Source organism: Thalassophryne amazonica, chromosome 11 (genome assembly GCF_902500255.1).
Source record: "Thalassophryne amazonica chromosome 11, fThaAma1.1, whole genome shotgun sequence".
NCBI lineage: Eukaryota > Metazoa > Chordata > Actinopteri > Batrachoidiformes > Batrachoididae > Thalassophryne > Thalassophryne amazonica.
In genome coordinates, this window is record NC_047113.1 from 51,722,868 (window position 1) to 51,748,437 (window position 25,570).

The 25,570-nt window shown below is 40.4% G+C and overlaps 1 protein-coding gene and 1 long non-coding RNA gene across 11 annotated transcripts in view; both read left to right on the forward strand.

Annotated features, from left to right (window-relative positions):
- The window catches only part of atp11c (ATPase phospholipid transporting 11C), a 140,211-nt gene that overhangs the window by 39,264 nt on the left and 75,377 nt on the right, over window positions 1–25,570 (forward strand). For all 10 annotated transcript variants that reach the window (XR_004563607.1, XR_004563609.1, XM_034181660.1 and 7 more), the window contains exons 2-3: window positions 22,170–22,289; window positions 24,989–25,078. Coding sequence is in view for 8 of the 10 variants with exons in the window: in XM_034181660.1 (XP_034037551.1) it covers window positions 22,170–22,289; window positions 24,989–25,078 (210 nt within the window). In the remaining 2 variants the exon portion in view is untranslated. The remainder of the gene's footprint in view (window positions 1–22,169; window positions 22,290–24,988; window positions 25,079–25,570) is intronic.
- Window positions 3,420–14,709, forward strand: LOC117520336. The gene is made up of 3 exons (XR_004563610.1): window positions 3,420–3,562; window positions 11,390–11,395; window positions 14,699–14,709. It is a non-coding gene; the product is annotated as an uncharacterized LOC117520336 (long non-coding RNA).

Below are 25,570 nucleotides of genomic sequence, written 5' to 3' on the forward strand. Positions count from 1 at the left end.
AAGAAAAACTGATGTCACATGACCCAGCCGCCCTCCGCATTCCTTATCTGTACACAGATAGGAAATCCACTGTGGGTACTGATGCTGTGTTATCTCCTGACGTCTCCCCATTGTTTATGTCGGGGAGCCCACATGTGTCGTTATGCAAGCCTCAAACTTTGCAGTGGAAAGATTTAGGTCAGTTTGCGACCCGAGCAGTGTGTGCTTCTGATTTTCAAAGGCAAATGGCGTCGACTGGCGTCTGATACAAGATCTCAGGCTTGTAAACGCAGCTATTGAAACAAGAGTTTCTTTAGTGCCAGATCCGCACACGTTGTTAAACTCTCTGAGGCCAAGCAGCACGTTTTTTATAGTGATCGATCTGAGTAATGCTTTTTTCTCAGTCCCAATTCACCCAGATTCTCAGTTCTGGTTTGCATTTACACATGCTGGCAAACAGTATACATACACCAGACTGCCTCAGGGTTTTTCAGACAGCCCAACTATTTTCACACAGGCTATTACTAGTTGTTTATCCACGTTCATGCCCCGCGTGGAAGTCAAGTTCTTGTGTATGTTGATGACATTTTGATTGCATCTGATACTGCTGAGAGCTGTAAAGCTGACTCTCTAGCCCTTTTGGCTCATTTAGCAAAGACAGGAAATAAAGTGAAAAAGGAGAAGATGCAGTGGGTGCGGCCAAGTGTTGATTATTTGGGACACACACTTACTGCTGAAGGGAGACAAATCCAGCAGCAGAGGAAGTTGGCAATTGTAAACACTCCCAAGCCTGTGACCAAGAAACAGATGATGTCCTTTTTGGGCCTTTGTAATTATTGCAGAGCGTGGATTCCATCCTACGCTGCCAAAATGCAACTGCTATGTTTGTGCTCGTATGCCAACATCGACATCTCACCACAACGTTCATACGACTGCCCCCAAGGCCGCGGAGCTAGAATGCCTGATGGCGATGGCTACGTACCCCGGCAGGGGTAAGACAATGACACAAGCGGACTACTGAGCCATATGAGACAAAGGACCCTCTACTCAACCTCGAGTGCAAGAAACCACGTCCCACTGTGTACCAGGCTTGGCCACAAGCGACCTCACCTCAGGTGATGGAGGGTGTCGCCCACTATGGCTTCTATGAAGGGTGTGTAATAGGACGTGGAACAAACGATGTAGGAAAAATACCACCCTCTCTCTGTAACTTCACTTACACGTATTGTGCATACGTTAATGAGACGGCTGCTCTGTACTGGCAAGATCTCGCCTTGTTCAACAAGGTCAGCAGGGTTCGGCTGTCAGACAGAGCGTGGTGTAAAGACAGTCCGTATAGATGTTTTTGCTCATCCACTGTTCCATCATCAAAAGGGTACCAGAGTCCTGTTGAACCACATTTGGCAGTGTGGCACGAACATATACACCAGTCTACCTCCGAACTGGTCTGGAGTCTGCAGTTTGGTGATATTACATCAAGCTCTGGTGTACATCCTGAGAGACCGTCTTCTCAAACTACCCAACCAGCTCCAACCAACTCCACCTGACTACCTGAGTGAACCCGAGACCCCAGCTCATCGCCGGACCAAGCGAGGTTATGAAGAAATTCCGAAGGATCACCACATCTTCTCCACAGGACAAGACATCGCCATGGCCCTCTTTCCCAACTTTGGGATCTCCGCTGTAAGAAGAGAAGTGGAATTCACCAGATACAAATTCCTGCAGTTCAGGAATTCATCCTTGACCTTCGCAAAGGCCACTTCGGAGGAACTCACCGCTCTACGACTGGTGCTCCAGAATCGCATGGTTCTCGACCTAACCGCACCACAGGGAGGTGTGTGCGTACTAGTGGGAACTGCATGCTGCACCTTCATACCGGACAACACTGCAGACAGCTGAACCATCCAAAGGGCCATCGCTGAAATGACCACCACCAGGAACGCTGTGCTGACTACCATGAACTCAAAAAGCTGGGACATCTGGTCTTGGTTCACATCAGGAACTTGGTGGCACCTCCTTTTGAAAACGTGTATACCACTCGTTGTTTTGATTATGTCTTGTGTTCTAATGCTCTGTGTGCTTCCATGTATTCGTAGCATGTTCTCTCAAGTGATGACTCGTTCCTTCCTACAGCACCAGGTCCTAAAGCAACAACAGCGAGAAGAATCCCGTGAACCTGAACCTGTGCAGCTTGTCGGTATCAGTGCGGTATATGAAAATGTGTGATGCCTTAATGATGTGCTTATTGAAAATGTGTCAAATACAAGTGATAAGCATCTGATGTTCTGCATTCACATACGATAAACAGGGGGGAAATGTTAGAGAAATTATGCACCTGACTATATATCATCACAAAATAACCATGATATCATCGTATTATCACCAGCACAACTACTATATTCATATTATGTTGTCCCAACGTATATTATCGTTTGTTCTGCATCACATGTCGTATGCATGCATATATCTTTCGCACCATGTAGTGTCTCTGTTGGGATTACGGCCTTGAAGCAAGGACAGTGTCTGTGGGAGGACAGCGAAACAATGGAATTGATGTACACCGGCTGGATTCACGTCTGTCGGGTGACATGTTGTTTGATGGGGGAAAAGGAGTACAGGCAGACAGCAGCAAACCCACGGAAACACATATTAGCTTGCAATAGCCCACCAGCTGCACAGGATGTTTTGCTCCTATTCATTGCTTTTATTCATGATATTCACAATAACCGACAATGTCATCACGCCCAGCTTGTATGCCACTTTTGCTTAATAAAAACACTGTGCACAGGAAGTCAATTTGACGAGAGTCGAGAGAGAGGTGGTGACTGCTCTGAGACTGCTCTTCCCGCTGCATGCAGTTGACAAAAGATTTGCTGGTCTCGTGTTCACTCATTTATAGATGTCCGTAAGGGGTAATGTGTTTTGACCCTGACAAATGTAAGAAATGGTTTTTTTTTTACATCAAAATGTACAGTCACCAGAAATTAATGTTGAAGTAAAAAGAAAAAAAAAAAAAAACATTTGTAAGAATTTTCTTTAGAAGACTGCTGTGTATAAATTAGCAGTTCTGATGCTGCTGATGGCCTGGTGCCTTGTTTCTTTTGGCTTTAAAGTAAGGCTGTAACAACAAAAAAAATATGGCTTCGCTTTACAAATTTGGCCCTCAAAATGCAGGCAATAGTGTTTCAGAGGGTTATAAGTTTAAAAACGTTACAGGGGAGGATGCCCCCGGACCTCCCTATCGCACCTGCAGCGAGCGCTCCAGGAGAACTTTTCTCCCAGCGCTCGCCGCGTGGCTAAAGGAAAAGTTTACCTGCTTCAGGAGAACCTTTTCCATAGTCAGCAGAGAGCGCAGGGGGAGACATTCTCCCCCAGTCCACACCAGAGAAACTGTGTATGCTGTCCCACGAAAAAGGCACGTTATGAGGAACGACAAAAACAACTGTACGGTGTAAAACGACAGATGATCCTATTTTCTTGCCCACAACAACAGACAGGAGTCCCCGTAGCAACTTTAATCAGCAGACAGTTGAGTCACAATTAAAATCTTTAAATGGTTTTGACAGAGGTTGATGAATAAATTGTGTACCCGCTGCTTATGAATTAGAACCAGCGGGTCCACAGTCAACGCAGAGAAATAATCATTTCCCCATTACACACCCCGAAAACAGTGTAATGGTTCAGCTGCAGCGTAATTTTTTTTCAGGCAGCACCGTAACGGGTCGCTACGCTGTTAACGCTAGCGAGAACCTGGGGATCCAAACTTCTTCCATTTACAGATTATGGAGGCCACTGTGCTCATTGGGACCTACAAAGCAGCAGAAATGTTTCTGTAACCTTGTGCTTTGAGACAATCCTTTCCCAGAGGTCTACAGACAATTCCTTTGACTTTATGCTTGGTTTGTGCTCTGACAAGCACTGTCCACTGTGGGACCTTACATATAGACAGGTGTGTGCTTACCCAAATCATGTCCAATCAACTAAATTCAGCCCAGGCGGACTCCAGTTAAACTGTAGAAACATCTCAAGGATGATCAGTGGAAACATGATTCACTTGAACTCAATATTGAACTTCATGGCAAAGACTGTGAATCCTTATGTACATGTGATTTCTTAGTTTTTTAAAATTATTTTTATTAAATTTGCAAAAATCTCAAACTTTTTACTACGTTGCCATTATGGAGTATTGTGTGTAGAATTTTGAGGGGGAATGTGAATTTCATTAATTTTGGAATAAGGCTGTCACATTGTAAGAAAAAAAAAGATGGAAAATGTGTAGATGTAAATGTTTTCTGGATGCAGTCTCTCTCTCTCTCTCTTATTTATATATATATATATATATTTATATATATATATATATTTATATATATATATATATTTATATATATATATATATATATATATATATATATATATATATATATATATATATATATATATATATATATATATATATATATATATATATATATATATATATACATATACATACATACATACATACATACATACATACATACAGCAGTTCGCCTACAGGCTCAGTGCAGTGAGTGCTCACACACCTGGAGACCGGCGGGAGTGCTGTGAGAGTCATGTTCTTTGATTTCTCCAGCGCTTTCAACACCATCAGACCGGCGCTACTGCGGGGGAAGCTGGAGGACGTAGATGTGGATGGACATCTCGCCGCCTGGATCGACTACCTCACTGACCGCCCACAGTACGTGCGGCTGCGTGGCTGTCAGTCTGAGGTGGTAAGGTGCAGCACCGGGGCCCCCCAAGGCACCGTCCTCTCGCCTTTCATCTTCACCCTCTACACCTCGGACTTCACCTACAACACATACAGCTGCCATCTTCAGACGTTCTCTGACTCCGCCATTGTGGGTCATGTGTCTGAGGGGAATGAGCTGGAGTACTGGTAGGTCATCACAGACTTTGTGGACTGGTGTGAGCACAACCACTTGTGCCTCAACACCTGCAAGACGAAGGAGATGGCGATCGACTTCAGGAGGAAACCACCACCTCACCCACCTGTGAACATCCAGGGGGAGGACATAGAGACTGTGGACAGTTTCAAATACCTGGGTGTTCACCTCAACAACAAACTGGACTGGACTCACAACACTGACGCCCTGTACAAGAAAGGACAGAGTCGCCTCCACCTCCTGAGGAGACTGAGATCCTTTGGAGTGAGCAGGCCTCTGCTTTAGACCTTCTATGACTGTTGTAGCCTCTGCCTCTTCTCTATGCTGTCATCTGTTGGGCCCTGGGCAGCACAGAGCAGGAGAGAAAGAGACTGAATAAGCTGATCAGGAAGTCCAGCTCTGTCCTGGGCTGTCCTCTGGACTCTCTGGAGGAGGTGGCTGAGAGGAGGGTGTTAGCCAAGTTCAAATCCATCATGGACAACTCCTCTCACCCTCTGCACCGGACTGTAGTGGAGCTGAGCAGCTCCTTCAGTGACAGACTGAGGCACCCTCAGTGCAAGAAGGAACGATACTGCAGGTTATATATAGCAAACTTTTAGAGCTCTCAAGTTTTTAAAAGAACAATTTTGCAGCATGTCTGTGTCACGGAGTGACATCAGACAGAGCGAAGATGGTGATAAAGACCGTTTGATAAGGACAAGAATCTGTGGAATTGACGCTGGCTTCATAAACACACCTGAAAGATAAACGGGAAAAGTGAACTGTACCATCAAGAAACGGTAACAATTTTTCTCTCCCTGGAAAATAAACATTGTGCTTTTCAAACAGGATTTTTAGACAAGATTATGTGGCTTTTTTATTATTAATTTAGACATTTTCTTTGGAAAAAGACATTGTGGCTTTGAATGGATTTACAGGAATTTACACAAGAATGTAAATGAGTTTTTTTTTTTTTTTTTTAATGGAGACTTTTTTCATGGGAAAAAAGACACTGAATTTACACTGTGACATTTTTGCAATAAGGTATGTTATTGATATTTTACCCTGATTTTCAAAATATTCCACAAGCTTTAGCTGTGGTTTCTGAAATACTTTAACAGTCTTTTCAGTCTTCATGAATTTCACGTTGGTTAATTGTTCTGAATTAATGGATAGTTTAGTTCACAATTAAAAGGAAAATCATTCCAGGTCCTACTTCCACATCATATTCTTCTATTTCAACATTATATTGTTGACAGTTCAAATGAAAAATTGAGTCTAGGATCATTTAAATATGCACTTCCTTTGATATTTTTTTTTCTTCCAGGAGATGCTGAAAATGTATCATTAGATACAAAATTAGTTTAGTTTCTGGGGCCCCGCGGGCCCTAAACCGGCTCCACCCCCCTGCAAATTTTCCTCAGATTTCACAATTTTCATTTCACAGCCCTGCTTTCATATCTTATTTAGAATTCATAGGATGAAGTTTGTCTTGCTTGCGTGTGAATGCTGAAAGAACCATTGCTGAGGCTCTGATCTCACAGTTGCAGGATGATGTTCAGCAATTCAGTAAACGGCTTTGGCTTAGACTGCACAAAAAGTCCTTGGTCCTTGTATGTTGGCAGTCTGTATGACCTTGAAAATGTGTTTCATTAGCATGTTTGTGAGCACAATCACCCTACCTGGACACAGGTTAACACTAGCACAAATGAAGGCTATTCCTCTTTGTTGCTACAAAATACAAACTGGAGGCATTTGACAGTGGGCTGATTTGTAAGTTTTACAGCAGTTGTGCAAATTATGCTTGCATTTTATGTGTTCTTTGACTAAACTTGTCTGGCATTTTCACAGTGCATAGACGAGGGATTGGGTCACAAACACAATAACTGAAACTAATAATGTACTATAAGGTGGTTTGTGGGGGTGTACTGGGCTTATTGCTCCTCTTAGGGCTCATTTCAGTTTGAGAAAACATGGATGTGCTTATGTCCTTGGATCCTGCTATGCCTCCTCTTTCTCTTTCTCTTCACTTTCATCTTCTGGCAGCCAGGTTTGTCCAGTTGTATTGAAAGAGAGTGTGTTCGTGTTTGCTGGTAGATAATAGATTTGACAGTCACATTGAGGTGTTAACACAGCTCTTCATGCTTTAAGAACCATTATGTAAGACTGTTGGCTGTGAACTACAGAGATCGTAAAAGGTCAGAAATTAGACTTTAAAATGATTGTGTAATTGTATTTGTCTGTTGTTCGTCTACATGTGTAGAATTTTCAACAATGCTTTGATCAAATTTAGTTTGAACGTCTTGTAATGCCTACTCCTGAATTCACTCATTTTGTGGCACTGGTCCAGGATCAGTGTTCTGGCCATACTTTGTCAGCATTATTGGATAAAGCAGAACCTCTATCTGCATGAAACTAATTTATAAGCACAGCAATGGCCGTACAGCATTGACTTGAGCTGTGAATAAAACTGCTTTTAAAGGACTGGTGCACAGAGGTCTGTACTTGATTTTGCGCAATGGACAGATGCAAAGTGGAAATGCTGCATGGACTCTAAATTGGGTAGTGTTTATAAAATAGGTAGCTGACACTTTTCAAGGGTGGTAATAATTTCTGCAAAGTTTCTATAATGAGTTGGAATGGCATGTGAGGCCAGAATGTTTAGAACCGTAAACCTCAACAGTTTTGAGAGGAAGAACTCAACCCCGTTTTTTCCTGGTAATTAAGTATTTTTTTTTTTATAAATTGTTTAGGTTCTTATCATACACACACTATTATCATTATATCATTGTAATTATATTTTATTCTTGCTTATTTTGGCATTTGATTTTTTTTTTTTAAATGGACCGTAATGGAAATAAGTGTTTGCACCTTCTTGTGTCATTCATGTATTTTTAATATATTTACAGTTACATTATGTACTTACATTGAACTTGCTAAATGAAATCACACACAGGCTTTCAATATATAGATGAGTTACTGTCCCCTGCTGCAATGGCGTGTGAGTTCAGAATGTAATTGTCAATGTCCATTGTTCAGTGTTGTTAGCTAATATCTGTAGTTTCTCCAAAAGTATTAGTCCTGTCAATGTCGTATCAAAAAATAACTGAAGGGCCTGCGCCACATGCATTTGGTCTCATTGTTTTGGAGCACAAAACAAAAAAACACTACACACTAACCACACTACACTACATGCTAAATGTACTTCACGACACACTAAATATACACTCCAAACACACTAACACAAATCTCTCAAATCTCAAAACGGTGTTTCTCTTTCCGTGCAGTCAGTCCCAAAATTTTCCTCTTCCTCAGCAACCAAATACATGCGTTGATGATTTTTGATTTGTTTAGGTTGTGCGTTTTTCCACCAATGATAAAGGGGATGTCCTGTTTTTTTTTCCTTGAAATTGCTCTGGCAAGAGAGGAGAGGAAAAAGGAAGAGAAACTCCTGTTTGGAGCGCATTTCTGCAGAAAACAAGCACCAAACATGACTATAATTTTCAGGAAAAAGCATAGTGTAAATTATTAATCATGATTCACCTTTTACTTGGCCTGTCAATACAATCAATTTAAAAGCTGGTATATACAGTAATGTTCAGAATAATAGTAGTGCTATGTGACTAAAAAGATTAATCCAGGTTTTGAGTATATTTCTTATTGTTACATGGGAAACAAGGTACCAGTAGATTCTCACAAATCCAACAAGACCAAGCATTCATGATATGCACACTCTTAAGGCTATGAAATTGGTCTATTAGTAAAAAAAAAGTAGAAAAGGGGTGTTCACAATAATAGTAGTGTGGCATTCAGTCAATGAGTTTGTCAGTTTTGTGTAACAAACAGGTGTGAATCAGGTGTCCCCTATGTAAGGATGAAGCCAGCACCTGTTGAACATGCTTTTCTCTTTGAAAGCCTGAGGAAAATGGGACGTTCAAGACATTGTTCAGAAGAACAGCGTAGTTTGATTAAAAAGTTGATTGGAGAGCGGAAAACTTATATGCAGGTGCAAAAAATTATAGGCTGTTCATCTGCAATGATCGCCAATGCTTTAAAATGGACAAAAACAAAAGACATGTGGAAGAAATGAAAACAACCATCAAAATGGATAGAAGAATAAGCAGAATGGCAAAGGCTAACCCATTGATCAGCTCCAGGATGATCAAAGACAGTCTGGAGTTACCTGTAAGTGCTGTGACAGTTAGAAGATGCCTGTGTGAAGCTAATTTATTGGCAAGAATCCCCTGCAAAGTCCCTCTGTTAAATAAGACATGCAGAAGAGGTTACAATTTGCCAAAGAACACATCAACTGGCCTAAAGAGAAATGGAGGAATATTTTGTGGACTGATGAGAGTAAAATTGTTTTTCTTTTGATGTCAATATTTTATTTTCGCATGAGCCTATGAGAGAGCCACGGTTTTGCAAGAGTGTGACCATGAAGGCTTGGTGAAGAAGCAACGTCAGGTTTGGGATCTCAACAGGACAGCTGTGGTGTGGACAGGACTTTCAAGCAGTTAGCGCTGCTAGAGAGGTCTATGCTTACCAGCTTATTGACTGTGGCCAGACATATGAAAGAATCAAGAAACAGAAATATGACAATAGCAATCAGATGTTTAATGACTGTCATGTCAAGCTCATGAACTGGGAAACATCAAAGCTTATGAAGCGGTGTATAGCCCAAAGCAGCATCTGGCAACAGGATGATATTCTTTGTGGTATGTATGTATTTATTTAAGCCACCTTGTCACGGAAACTGCGAGGCTGCGTGCCAGTGCGCAAAGAAAATTTTGAAATGTTAAAAATTTCTGCCACGCATAAATTTTGTGCCACTTACGTGAACTAGTTGTGTATATTGTGCAACATATTCGCAAACACTGCGTGTCACTGTGCGCAGGGCCTCGTACAGTTTACAACAGTTTACGGCGCATTTACTCATCGGCACACAACATGGCGTGCCAGTGTGGGGATCAAATTTGTGCAAGTGTCAAAGTGGCTTAATATGTCCTACCTAGTTTACTTTGGTTGGGTGTATTGTAATGCTGACTGTGCCAGTTACAGTGCAACAGGAAGAACAGTTGACAGCAAATGTCTTCAAAATAAGGCAAATGATAATAAAAATGCTCCCCCTACAGTGCCTTGGATGTGACTATATGCAGTAGGGAAAATAAGAGTGGTGCCTTTCCTTCCCTTTAAACTGGTTTGCACAAGGTATGTACATGGTGCTATTTTATGGAGTAAGCTGGCACAATTGAAACAGTTTGTCATGCAATAATGAATTAGCACCAGTCTATCAGAACATACAGCAGGTAACAGCTTGTCACCTCAGGGATGTTTACTGGTGAATTTCATTTCACTTAACTGTGTGTGTGAGCGAGAGAGAGAGGATTTTTCTTTCTGTGCCACCATATTAATATATTCTCGCAGGCAACTTGCAATGATGTGTACAGGCAAACTAAATGTACATGCGTTGTAACCCTGCCAGTGTAAGGTATGCTCGACTCTTTCATTCTTTGACTAGCTGAACTTCAGACCAAGTTTTTTGCTGGACAAAGCTGCAAATTCCTTTTGATAAATGATATTTTTGTGTCAGTTGTGCACCCAAGCCCATATGAACATAAGTGATATTGTGAGTTGGAGCATGGAGGTGCTTCGTATATACACGATGACTGCTTTGAGTTAACAGTGACACTTGCATTGGGCTTTGCTCAGTTTCATGCCAGTGTCGCAGCCCGAACGGTCCCCTCTAAAAATTGGTCGCCCCTGCCTTCACTGCGCATGCGCCATTTCAGAGAGTCAGCAGTGACTATTGCCTCGTTTTTGCTTAAAACTGCCTTGTTTCTGTTTAAACTGACTTTAGAATGATTTAAGAGTTTAATAATAGAGTTTGATTTAATAGTGTTTCTTAAAGCCAGAAAGTTGCCATTTGAAATGACTTTAGTTTTGTGTCATGTCTGTGATCTGCTTTTTTTCTACAAAATTAAACAACTGAATGAACATCCTCCGAGGCCGGTGATTCCATAATTTTTGCCAGGGGTTGTATACGATAGTGATCAATCAGAAATTGTTGATTGGGCCTGATAATGATTGCTTTAGTCAGCTCTGGGCATCCCTAATTTTCAAATGAAAGTGCTCACAGTGGCCACACAACGTATGCAACATGATCTGTCCATGTTACCTAAAATTGTAGTTGCATTATTGCTCACATTTACATAAATTTGATCCATCCCAATTTGACATTGTTTTTTTTTTTGGCCCAGCCCTATTGCCTCCTCACATTATCTTTGTTGGACCCTTGTTATAATCTTTCTTTGCATTATGTTCAAAAAGTGTTGTGTGGAAGTATTTTTAAAATCGTTTTCTGCAATTCAGTGGAAATATTAATGACTTTTTTGCTTTATGCAGTCCTACCAGCTACTACACATTTTCCACAACCAGCACCCATTTGACACTCTTGCAGACAGTTGCAGTCACAGCTGCTGCAAATAAATCTGTGTCCCTGCTGCATGGAGCAACAAGTGAAATACAAGTTACTACTGATAACATGCTTTCTTGAACTGCTTCACAAGTGTTTGAACATGAAAGAACAAGCACATTAAAGTGCTTTGCTGTGAAAGTGCAGTGCCCTGCACAATCTTAAAGAGTCTCAGCTGATGTTTTTTTTAATTATTTAAATAGACTTGACCGTTATCACAGTAACACTTACTGTTATGACGACATTTAGAAACCTTGCATGTCCAGAATTGATTGCATTTCATGAATAACAAAGCATGATAAAGCAGAACAGGTGAAACAGACAAAAAATATGCACTTTCTGGATCAGAGAGCATATTCATTTAAAATACAGACATGTAGATATCTGTATTTTAACTAAATTCAAGAAATTTTTTTACAAGAAACAATTGAATGTACCAATGGGCATTAATTCTGTCAAAATTTCTACAGCAAGCGGCACACCCCCTCCTATACAATTCTATTGATTGCTGACCTGCATAAATAGAATTACTCCTAATAAGGGTAAGAATGTGATATTGAGAAGCCTGACTGTGTGTAATTCCGACGACGTCAACCAGAAAAGTTCTATAAGGTGGTGGCTTGGAGCTTCGATAGGTGGGTTTGTGACCAGAGGCTCCTCTGTTTAATTCCTTGTCAGATGGTAAACTTACTAAGTTGCCCTTGAACAAGGTCATTAAGCTCGAAGTTGCTCCTTGTGTGCATTTGATTGCATTGCATGGCAGCACGTTGACAGTGTGAATGAGTGTAAGTCATCACTCTAAAGTGGGGCTGCAACTATTAATTTCATTATCGATTAGTCAGTTATTTTCTTGATTGAGCAATGAGTTCTTTGGTCCATAAAATAATGAAAAAGTGAGCGCTTTCCATAACCCAGGGTGATGTCTTAATGTATTGTCTGCTGTGAGACAGGAGAAGAGAGAATTGAGAATTTAAAAGAATCAGACTGATTATCACAATGATTAGTGTTTAATTTAATAGTTGGTGAATAATAATCATTAATCATTGCAGCTCCAATGTTTTTTTTTTCTCTTTTTTTTTCTCCAGTGGCTGCATCCAATGAAAAAGCATTACAGAAATAGTCAGTTTCCCATCTCTCCATATTAAATCCTCTCGTTTAATTTTTTTATTGGTTTTAATTTAAAGTAATGGGGTAGAGGGTTTTAGGAGTGTTTATTGGTAGAAATGGAATATAGCATTAATAGCAGTCTCTTCATTGGGGAATAATAGGGCAGCAGAGTCTCGTTTGAACCCCTGCGTGATATTGTGGAATTTGACCACATCAGAGAGAGCCTGCACAAACATGGCAGAGACTAATCTCTGGACAGAGTGTGGGAGTTTCAGCACAAACCATTCGGCCTGTCTCAGAAAGCTTAAAAGCATACTCGCTGCCACCTAGCGGACGTGCCAGTTTAAAATGATTTCCGTTGAAACCCCATCGACCAAATGGTTCGTGCTAACACTCTTACATTCCACCCAGGGATTAGTCTCCTCCCACAAACAGCATCACTTGTAACGGGAAAATGGTGTATAGTTTTGTTTTCAGCTGCTATCACCGAAGCAGTCGCAAAAGTGCAGTTTGTTTGTTTTTTTTGGTTCCCAGTGTAGAAGGATAGACGAGGCAAATGGGAGAGGTCCTGTCAGTAAGTTTTAGAGTACACACCTTGACAGAGTAGCTGTGTTCTCTTGCCTGCACAATTGCCTCAACACCTTTGAGCTCCAGGTCATAAACAAACTGCAACAAATGTCCACTTTCCACTGCAACATCACTTTTTCTTTTTTTGCATGTAATTTGCCCAGAAATTCAAAGAAAGTGCCATGTTTCTGATGGGGACATACGAGGGCTGTTCCCGGATGTAGAAAAATTGTCTTATTTTACCCCTTTAGCACCCGCCCTCAAACAAGGCTGCCCAGTTACCTGTAACAACAAGTAAATGTGTTTTCATGAGTTTAGAATGAGTACCTGATACCAACATTGGAGCAGTCCTTCTCATTGAAGGTGCAATGTTGATAAAGTTACACTAAAGGGACATATGATAACTCTGTCTTTGGCATTTTATAGTGTAGTCTGTACACTGAAGAAAAAAACAAGAGGAATCAGTGGTTGCTTCCTTGTATGCTGTCTTCTGGTTAGTGCAGGCTAGCAAGTTTGAGAACCCTCATTTTAATAGAGAACCACATTACCTGTCAGAAAAAAATGTGAAAACCTGAAGGGAAATGACATTGTCATGATCGTGAGATGGCATAATACAGTCTGCACCCTCACCAGTAGGTAACATGTAATCCTACACGCTGTAGCTTTAAGTTATATTATACTATTTATACAGTGCATTTGGAAAGTATTCACAGCGATTCACTTTTTCCATGTTTTATGATACAGCGTTATTCCAAAATGGATGAAATTCATTGTTTTCTTCAAAATTCTACACACAAATACCCCACAATGACAATGTGAAAAAGGTTTTTTGATTTTTGCAAATTAAAAAAAAATAAAAAATCTAAGAAATCACATGAACATAAGTATTCAGAGTTTGCTATGAAGCTCAAAATTGAGCTCATGGTGCATCCTGTTTCCACTGATCATTCTTAAGATGTTTCTACACTTTAATTGGAGTCCACCTGGGGTAAATTCAGTTGATTGGACATGATTTGGAAAGACACACACCTGTATACATATAAGCTCCCACAGTTGACAGTGCATGTCAGAGGACAAACCAAACATGAAGTCAAAGGAATTGTCTGAAGACCTCTGGGACAGGATTGTCTCGAGACACAAATCTGGGGAAGGGTACAGAAACATTTCTGCTGCTTTGGAGGTCTCATGGAACACAGTGGCCTCCATCATCTGTAAATGGAAGAAGTTCGGAACACTAGGACTTGTCCTAGTGTTGGCTGCCTGTCTAAATTGAGCAATTGGGGTAGTAGGGCCTTGGTCAGAGAGGTGACCAGGAACCCAGTGGTCACTCTATCAGAGTTTTGGCATTCCTCTGTGAAAAGAGGAGAACCTTCCAGAAGGACACCCATCTCTGCAGCAATCCACCAATCAGGCCTGTATGGTAGAATGACCAGACGGAAGCCACTCCTTTGTAAAAGGCACATGGCAGCCCGCCTGGAGTTTACCAAAGGGCACCTGAAGGACTCTCAGACCTCTGGTCTTGTCTGGTCTGATGAGACAAAGATTGAACTCTTTGGCATGAATGCCAGGCATCATGTTTGGAGGAAACCAGACACCATCCCTACAGTGAAGCATGGTGGTGGCAGCATCATGCTGTGGGGATGTTTTTCAGTGGCAGGAACTGGGAGACTAGTCAGGATTGAGGAAAAGATGAATGCAGTAATGTACAGAAACATCCTGGATGAAAACCTGCTACAGAGTGCTTTTGCCCTCAGACTAGTCTGACAGTTAATAATTCAGAGCGTGTTCACCAAGCTGGGCATCAAAATGTAACAGCCACAGTGGAAAAAAAAGTTCTTCAAGTTGAACATGTATTAGTTTTTAATTATGGACCACTAGGGTCTTGAGAATGTAGTTTTGTTTTTTTTTTTTAATGATCTTTGTTCTCTGAATAAAATCCTGGTCACTCTTTTGCATGAAAAGGCCCAAAAACTGGAATATTTTGCCAAAATAATGATCCCTGCCCCACAAAAGTGTCTTTATTCACAGATGATCAAAAGACACATTTCCAAATATGTATGGAACTATGCTAACTTCCTGCATAGTTTCATTGATGCCAGTTGTTGCACCATGCAGCAGTGTGAGAAACAGTGTGTTAAGTTTGATTATTTTTTATTTATTTATTTTTTTAAAACAGGTTCATTATTTCACTTGCTGTAAAAACAAAACCAGAATAAAGAAGAAAAAAAACTGAAACATGGCTTCTGTAGTGCCCCAAGCCTCATGCAAGAGGTTTGCTGGAAGGGGAATAGTTTTATGGAGAGAATGTCTGAAATATCTGTGACGGACAGACACTGTGGGACATATAGACCGTAAAAACTGATCAGTGAAATTATAGTCCAAATATTTACTGTAATAATGTTATTAAGCGTAAATTGCCAACAAACTAAGGCTTACATGTAATTGAAAATGCCGTATTACAGGGACACTCCACTCATATTAAAAAAGCAGTTTCTAAAAGATAAAGATAATGATCATGTCAGCCTTGAAATACAGTTTCTGATAATTATTGGAATTCATTTTTTTGAGAATTTTTCAAATGAATTTTCCTTCAGTTGCCTGTGATATGACATCACAAGTTCTCTTAACACACCGTTGAATGTAAACACATGTATAGAGATATCCATAAAACTCCTTACAAATCTCAAAAATAGGCTAATGATTTGACTAATATTCATAAATAAGTGCAAGAAATATAATTTGCTACTTTCTGATGTCACATAATTTAAGTGTAAGATTTTCAGATGTTTTACTGCAGTATCTATACATGTATGTACACTAGGCTGTGCAAAATCAGCACTTGTGACTTTATACATGTAGCACATGGAAGGCTGGTCAGTTTTTAAAAATTATGCTAATCTATTGCAGATCTTGTTTTTAAGATGTCACTATTTCAATATATAATCTCTAATTTAGGGTTACATTGATGAGTAAAGTGTCCCTTTAAGCACCCAAACATACGTTGAAATGAAAACAAATTGACAAGATATTAACAAGTTATTTAGTGGAACCCAAAATCAAGATGGCTGCCATGGGGGCATCTTGATTATTGGAGCATGCCACAGATCTATATGAAACATCCTTACCACCCTAACATACTTTTAGTACCCTGAAAAAATGAAAACAAAAGTACTGGGCATTTTTAAGATTTATAAGGCAGAAACTAAAATCAATATGGCCGCCATGCATGTAGTAGCCATCTTGATTTATCAGAGTGGGATGTGAATTTAAAGGAAAATCATAGCAGGATGTGCATAAAAGGAATCATCCTAAAACCAACCTCAGCACACCCTAGAATAATTGACACATGCATTTTTTACTTATCAAAAGTCGAATTTGACAAACAGCTTTTGAAAGAATGTGAATTGATGGAAATCAGGAAACTCATGGTGACTCACCTTCAGAAAGTTTTATAAAGTAGGGCTATATCTGTACAGTTCAAGATTTCCAGTCTAAATGAGGATTCTGAAGCCACCGATCAAAATAAACATGTTGCTTACAACTTGCACCCTGTGACACTGATTGCACTTAGCATGCACTTATTGAACTGCACTTGGTGCTTCTGCACTTGCATTGCTGCTTCATTCTAAAGTGATATATTGCAAGTAATTAATCTGAGGGGCCCTAAATTCAATGAAGCATAAACATGTAATCAGTACTTGATCAATTTCATTTTTAAAAGGCAGGTTAGTTATACAAATAATGAATGTTTGAGTTCAATGGTACGAATATTTAATTCGGTGAAAGCTGGAACATACCATTCAATGAGGCGAAGTTGAATGGTATGTTCCAGCTTTCACTGAATTAAATATTCATTCCAGTGAAAGAATATAAAAACATTCATTTGTTTTATATAATGGCTAAAATAGATCCTTGTCATTTGATAGTAGTAAGTCCCTTTGGCTGCTCCCTTGATTGCACTCGGTGTCGCCACAGCAAATCCAAGGTGAATCTGCATGTAGAATTGGCACAGGTTTTACGCCGAATGCCCTTCCTGACGCAACTCCACATTACATGGAGAAATGTGGCAGGGGTGGGATTTGAACCCGGAACCTTCTGCATTGAAACCAAGCGCATTAACCACTTGGCCACCACCCCTGCATTTGATATTTTAATTTATAAACAACAGAAAAGGGACTTAAATTTTGGTGTTCCACTGTAACATGTAGTACAGTGATGCTGCGCACTGACTTTGGACTTCCATTAAAAAAAAGACTTTGTGTAGTTCCTCAGTCCAGCCAAAAATCACATCAGGGTTTCATCTGAACAGCTCTTCATGCATCCAGACAGCTTACAGCGGAGTGGATCTAGTATGTGTGTAGCAGCATGAGTTAGCTCAGTCAAATCATCATGTCGTTGTCCCCCGCGCGTGTGCACACACGCAACCAGCTCGGTCAACTGTGTACAGTAGTGTTCAGAATAATAGTAGTGCTATGTGACTAAAAAGATTAATCCAGGTTTTGAGTAAATTTCTTATTGTTACATGGGAAACAAGGTACCAGTAGATTCAGTAGATTCTCACAAATACAACAAGACCAAGCATTCATGATATGCACACTTTTAAGGCTATGAAATTGGTCTAGTAGTAAAAAAAAAAAAAGTAGAAAAGGGGTTGTTCACAATAATAGTAGCATCTGCTGTTGACGCTACAAACTCAAAACTATTATGTTCAAACTGCTTTTTTAGCAATCCTGTGTATCATTAAACTAGTATTTACAACCCCTAGCAAAAATTGTGGAATCACCGGCCTCGGAGGATGTTCATTCAGTTGTTTAATTTTGTAGAAAAAAAGCAGATCACAGACATGACACAAAACTAAAGTCATTTCAAATGGCAACTTTCTGGCTTTAAGAAACACTATAAGAAATCAAGAAAAAAAATTGTGGCAGTCAGTAACGGTTACTTTTTTAGACCAAGCAGAGGGGAAAAAAAATATGGACTCACTCAATTGAGGAATAAATTATGGAATCACCCTGTAAATTTTCATCCCCAAAACTAACACCTGCATCAAATCAGATCTGCTCGTTAGTCTGCATCTAAAAAGGAGTGATCACACCTTGGAGAGCTGTTGCACCAAGTGGACTGACATGAATCATGGCTTCAACACGAGAGATGTCAATTGAAACAAAGGAGAGGATTATCAAACTCTTAAGAGGGTAAATAATCACGCAATGTTGTAAAAGATGTTGGTTGTTCACAGTCAGCTGTGTCTAAACTCTGGACCAAATACAAACGACATGGGAACGTTGTTAAAGGCAAACATACTGGTAGACCAAGGAAGACATCAAAGCGTCAAGACAGAAAACTTAAAGCAATATGTCTCAAAAATCGAAAATGCACAACAAAACAAATGAGGAACGAATGGGAGGAAACTGGAGTCAACGTTTGTGACCAAACTAAGAAACCGCCTAAAGGAAATGGGATTTACATACAGAAAAGCTAAACGAAAGGCATCATTAACACCTAAACAGAAAAAAACAAGGTTACAATGGGCTAAGGAAAAGCAATTGTGGACTGTGGATGACTGGATGAAAGTCATATTCAGTGATGAATCGCGAATCTGCATTGGGCAAGGTGATGATGCTAGAACTTTTGTTTGGTGCCGTTCCAATGAGATTTATAAAGATGACTGCCTGAAGAGAACATGTAAATTTCCACAGTCATTGATGATATGGGGCTGCATGTCAGGTAAAGGCACTGGGGAGATGGCTGTCATTACATCATCAATAAATGCACAAGTTTACGTTGATATTTTGGACACTTATCCCATCAATTGAAAGGATGTTTTGGGATGATGAAATCATTTTTGAAGATGATAATGCATCTTGCATAGAGCAAAAACTGTGAAAACATTCCTTGCAAAAAGACACATAGAGTCAATGTCATGGCCTACAAATAGTCTGGATCTTAATCCAATTGAAAATCTTTGGTGGAAGTTGAAGAAAATGGTCCATGACAAGGCTCCAACCTGCAAAGCTGATCTGGCAACAGCAATCAGAGAAAGTTGGAGCCAGATTGATGAAGAGTACTGTTTGTCACTCATTAAGTCCATGCCTCAGAGACTGCAAGCTGTTATAAAAGCCAGAGGTGGTGCAACAAAATACTAGTGATGTGTTGGAGCGTTCTTTTGTTTTTCATGATTCCATATTTTAACAGGAAAAACTCTTCCTGTTAAAAGGGAGTTTTTCCTTCCCACTGTAGCCAAGTGCTTGCTCACAGGGGGTCGTTTTGACCGTTGGGGTTTTACATAATTATTGTATGGCCTTGCCTTACAATATAAAGCGCCTTGGGGCAACTGTTTGTTGTGATTTGGCGCTATATAAAAAAATTGATTGATTGATTGATATTTTTTCTCTCTGCTTGGTCTAAAAAAGTAACTGTTACTGACTGCCACAATTTTTTTTTCCTGATTTCTTATAGTGTTTCTTAAAGCCAGAAAGTTGCCATTTGAAATGACTTTAGTTTTGTGTCATGTCTGTGATCTGCTTTTTTTTCTACAAAATTAAACAACTGAATGAACATCCTCCAAGGCCGGTGATTCCATAATTTTTGCCAGGGGTTGTAGTTGTATAACCACAGTTTTTCATGATTTCTTCTGTGAGGCATGGACTCATCCAACTTGTGGCACCTTTCAGCTGTTATTCCACTCCAAGATTCTTTAACAACATTCCACAATTCATTCACATTTCTTGGTTTTGCTTCAGAAACAGCTTTTTTTTTATGTCACCCCACAAGTTCTCAATTGGATTTAGGTCCGGGGATTGGGCAGGTCACTCCAAAACATTAATTTAGTTGGTTTGGAACCAAGATTTTGCTTGTTTACTAGTGTGCTTGGCATCATTGTCTTGTTGAAACACCCATTTCAAGGGCATGTCCTCTTCAGCATAAGGCAACATGACCTCTTCAAGTATTTTAACATATCCAAACTGATCCATGATACCTGGTATGCGATATATATAGGCCCAACACCATAGTAGGAGAAACATGCCCATATCATGATGCTTGCACCACCATGCTTCACTGTCTTCACTGTGAACTGTGGCTTGAATTCAGAGTTTGGGGGTCATCTCACAAACTGTCTGCGGCCCTTGGACCCAAAAAGAACAATTTTACTCTCATCAGTCCACAAAATATTCCTCCATTTCTCTTTAGGCCAGTTGATGTGTTCTTTGGCAAATTGTAACCTCTTCTGCACGTCTTTTATTTAACAGAGGGACTTTGCGGGGGATTCTTGCACATAAATTAGCTCACACAGGCGTCTTCTAACTGTCACAGCACTTACAGGTAACTCCAGACTGTCTTTGATCATCCTGGAGCTGATCAGTGGGTGAGCCTTTGCCATTCTGGTTATTCTTCTATCCATTTTGATGGTTGTTTTCCGTTTTCTTCCACCTTTGTCCATTTTAAAGCATTGGAGATCATTGTAGATGAACAGCCTATCATTTTTTGCACCTGCATATAAGTTTTCCCCTCTCCAATCAACTTTTTAATCAAACTACACTGTTCTTCTGAACAATGTCTTGAACGTCCCATTTTCCTCAGGCTTTCAAAGAGAAAAGCATGTTCAACACGTGCTGGCTTCATCCTTAAATAGGGGACACCTGATTCACACCTGTTTGTTCCACAAAATTGACAAACTCGCTGACTGAATGCCACACTACTATTATTGTGAACACCCCCTTTCCTACTTTTTTTTACTAATAGACCAATTTCATAGCCTTAAGAGTGTGCATATCATGAATGCTTGGTCTTGTTGGATTTGTGAGAATCTACTGAATCTTCTGGTACCTTGTTTCCCATGTAACAATAACAAATATACTCAAAACCTGGATTAATGTTTTTAGTCACATAGCACTACTATTATTCTGAACACTACTGTATGTCCTCAGTGCAGCGAAAAAAAGTCACGTGTGTGTGTGACTTACAAGAATTAGCAGTGTCAGTTAGCTCAATCAAATTATGTCTCCGGAGATTTGTTGTCCCCTGCGTGCGCACACACATTCAACCTGATCGGCACTTGTGTGTGCATGTACTACTAAAGAAAGACTGTGTACGTCCTCAGTGCAGCGAAAAAAAAATCACATCAGAAATGAGTCCAGCTTTTCTTCTCTCTTCCTGCTAACAGCCTACAGGCAGCACAGTGAATTTGTTTTGTGTGTGCATATGTACACATGCATGCGCATGTGATCGCGCAATCACGTGCATGCACGTGCAGAGTGCAACGGTACCAAATGTTTGGAACCAAATTTGCACTCGAAATGGAACCAAGCCGCACTGTAAATGCAATGCGACACAAATGGGATGAATTAATCCATGTCATGTCACATACAGAGCACCAACAAGGACAAGGATCCACTCAGCTGTTACATAATGACTAATAATATTAGACTGAGTTCCCGACTGTACATGTGACGAATGGACACTGTGGGACCAAGTGTTGTGAACATGCTCTTCAGCAGGACAAGGATCCTAAGCACACTGCCAAGATATCAAGGGAGTGACTTCAGGACAACGCTGTGAATGTCCTTGAGTGGCCCAGCCAGAGCCCAGACTTGAGTCCGATCAAACATTTCTGGAGAGATCTGATAATGGCTTTGCACTTTCCCCATCTGACCTGATGGAACTTGAGAGGTGTTGCAAAGACCAATGGGTAAAACTGCCCAAAGATAGGTGTATCAAGTTTGTGGCATCATATTCAAGAAGATATGACACTGTAATTGCTGCCAAAGGTGCATCAACATAGTATTGAACAAAGGGTGTGAATATTTACACACATGTGATTTCTTAGTTTTATTTTTGTGATTTTAGCTTTTTTAAATTTTTAATAAAATTACAAAATGTAAAAAAACAAAACAAAACATTTTTTTCATGTTGTCATTATGGTGTGTTGTGAGTAGAATTTTCAGGAAAAATATTAATTTAATCAATTTTGGACTAAGGTTGTAACATAAAATGTGGGGAAAATGAAGCACTTTGAATACTTTCCAGATGCACTGTTATCTGCTGTCGTGTCCACATAACAGTACATAGTTTAACATGTTCTTATTTCCTTTATTTTTGTTCCCCTTTTGTCCACCACCCCTTTCCTTTGTTGCTCCTTCTAGCTTGGTGGTGATGAGAGAAGAGTAGACAGCAGGACCATCTATGTTGGACACCGGCTTTGTCCTGCAACTGAAGCTTTTATCCCACCCAAGTTCTGTGATAACAGGATTGTGTCCTCCAAGGTAAACAAAGCAGTCTGCATAAATACACCACAATTCATTCATAAATGTACGTATACATCTTTCTTTGCTCTGCGGTATATAACATTTAACTGCTAGCAGGACTCTGCAACTGCAATACTGTTGTGCAATTGGGAACATCCCTGTGTCTTCCTTTCTTTCTTCCTCTTACTGCTGCCTTTCCACATGGTTTTCGTCCCTCCCATCGGAAGGTGATTATTTGCCTGTCAGGGGAGCACTGACTCTGGCAGTGAAATACACGACTGCTTTAATGTACCGGCAGGGTGTGGAACTCTTCCTTTTACCACAGGCTGTGATTGGCCGTGCCCCCTCCCTCCCCTATATTTTTCTCTGTGTATTAGCTGTGGACCCCAAGGGGTGACATGCTGTCTTATTGATATGAGTGTAAAAGGGATCAGTGAGATGACTGGATTTATAGTTATGTATGGAGTCCCAATGAGGATGGACCACTCAGTTGCCTCGTTAGGATGCCTAGTGAACAGGCTTTAATTGCTCCGCCTGTAATATTTATGCTTTTCTATGCCTTCGCCCTCTACGTATCATCTTGTTGCTTTTACACTCTGCAGGGAACCATCTTCACCCCCCCTCTCTCATTGCTACAGCATGATCACACTCATGCTTTGACTGCCTCCCCCTTTTCTCATTACTTTTCTCTTTCTGGCAAAACGAGGTGGACCATTTTGCTGCCACTGCATTTCAGCATACTCTCTGTGCAGATATTCCCTTTCATAAACAGTAAGTTATTGCTGTAGTATCAGTGTGTGTTTAAGGATGTGTGTGATTGTGTTCACCCTAGAACTCTGTAATGTGCCACAGAGCTACTAGTAGGGAATTAGTAGTGTATTCTATCAAAGATTTGTGCTGAAGAAAGTTTTGCTTCAGTTCTTGTCAGTAAATAAACTACTTAAAAACCACACAAAACCACACCCTCTGCTTTTGGCCCAAGTGGAGGGTCACCCCCTTTGAGTCTGGTCTGCTTGAGGTTTCTTCCTCAAATCATCAGAAGGAGTTTTTCACATACCACTGTTGCCTGTGTGCTTGCTCTGAGGGTTGGTAAGGTTAGACCTTACTTGTGTGAAGCACCTTGAGGCGCCTTTGTTGTGATTTGGCGCAATATAAATTAAAATAAATTGAATTGAAATTGAAAAAAAAGTCAGTCATTGCAACAGTCAGCAGTTTAATGGGGTCAGTTTTATTTAATTCATGACTGTCTGACCAAGGAGACAATGACGTACTAATGTGAAGCAAGAACCTGTGGTATTTCTTTCCTTAGAGCAGAGACTCTAATGCTGCGTTCACACCGGGCGCGACACGATTGACTGCAGCCACAGGTTGCCATGTAATTCCTATGTAATGACGCGTATTGGCGCCAAACCACGCAGGGCGACGCGATGGACATGAGTGAAGTGACGCGAGTGAAGCGATTTTGAACGTTTTGCGCATTTGTAGCGCGATATTGCGTTGCGTTGCGTCACGTCGTGTTGCCCTCCTCCCCAAGTTGAAAAATCTGAACTTCTTCATCTCTTCGCGCCGCGATGACCAATCAGGGACTGGATATATAGTGATGTGGAGATGTCTGGCGTTTGACTGAAGATGTGAACATGTCCTGTCTCTGGTAGCAGCCTGTGAGCAGGACTTGTCTCTTTTGTCCTTTATTTCACAATTATGAGAGAGTTTTTGGAGCGAGCAGCAGCACCACAGCAGAGTTTCTTTTTATTTTTATTTTATGTGCGCGCGCGAGGGAATCATCCATGGAGATTGTTTTACTTATTAACTACACAGATTTATGATAAAGCAAATGGTGACTGATTTCTAAAGACAATTATGACAGAGGTTTTTGGGGAAAGAGCGAGGAGCAGCCTCACAGCAAGCCGCAGAGTTTCTTTCTTTCTTTTCTTTTTACATGCGCGCGCGAGCGAATCGTCTGTGTGGAGAATATTTTATTAATTAACTACACAGATGTATAATAAAACAAATGGTGACTGGTTTCTAAACACAATTATGATAGAGTTTGGGGGAAGAGCGAGCTGCAGCAAGCAGCGGAGTTTTTTTTTTTTTTTTTAAATTGTTTATATGTGCGCGCGTGAACGGGACAGTTGGTCCTCAAACTGGGTCCCGCAGATGTGGAAGGACCGCTGAAAGCAGCCGTCATCCAGACGCAGCTCCTGGAGCAAATAATGATACTCTGTTTTGGGAGCTTTTCACAACAACTCACTCAGTGTGAAAGGTCCGTCATGATGGCTTGACGCCGAGCAGAATGGAAGCTCCTCCTATTTGATGACGCACCGGGGCGAATTTTCGCAGCGAAAGTCTACCCAAGCAGAGCGACACACCAGGCGAAGGAGGTGCGTCCATCGCCATGCGACCCCTGCAAATTTGTAGCGTCTGATCGCGCCCGGTGTGAACGCGGCATGAGAGCTATTTAAGCTGTTTGTTTTACTTTTTCCCTTTACCAGCTCCGATAGAATATACATATGCTGTCTGACTGTGAATGAATGTGTATTTTTTTTATTATTTTTTTTTTTAAGGCAAGCCTCTCTAACCTCCTTTTTGAAGTTGGTTTGAAACATAGCGTACCAAAATGGAAACTGCAAAGGGTGTCTGAAATAAGTAATCCTTTCATTGCAGTAAGTCTGTTACTCTGTGACTTACATTAATCTATATTTTCTCCCTCCCAACAGTATACAGTGTGGAACTTTCTACCAAAGAACCTGTTTGAACAGTTTAGAAGAATTGCTAATTTCTACTTCCTTATCATCTTCCTGGTGCAGGTAAGGGCAAACCTTATTCATTTGGCAAAAAACAAACAAACAAACAAACATAATTTTAATTCGGTTGTCAGATTCATTTTTAATTTATGGTTGCAACGTTGTGTGTTTGGTTCTTGTATAGCCATAGCTTTGGTGTGTATTTGATAGTTCCTGTAGTTTAATAAAGATGTGGGTTAAAGTGTAATTTATTGGTGTTGTTAATGCATTCCATACTGGTTTGGCAACATGGTTTGTAAAAGTGGAAGAATTTTTTTTTAATAACATGGTGTGTATAAAACAGCAGCTGAAACTGTGACATGCATGCATGTTTGAAAAGTGCTTACATAGCTGATATGTGGTTTCTGTAGTTTGTTGAAGCTTGGCCCACATTTTTTCAATTACCTGTAGTGTTTGTTACATTATCTCATCCTGATCACTAACATACTATAGATCTAAAAAAAAAAGAAGATGTGATTAATATTGTAATTATTACCCATTTGGAAACCAAATGTT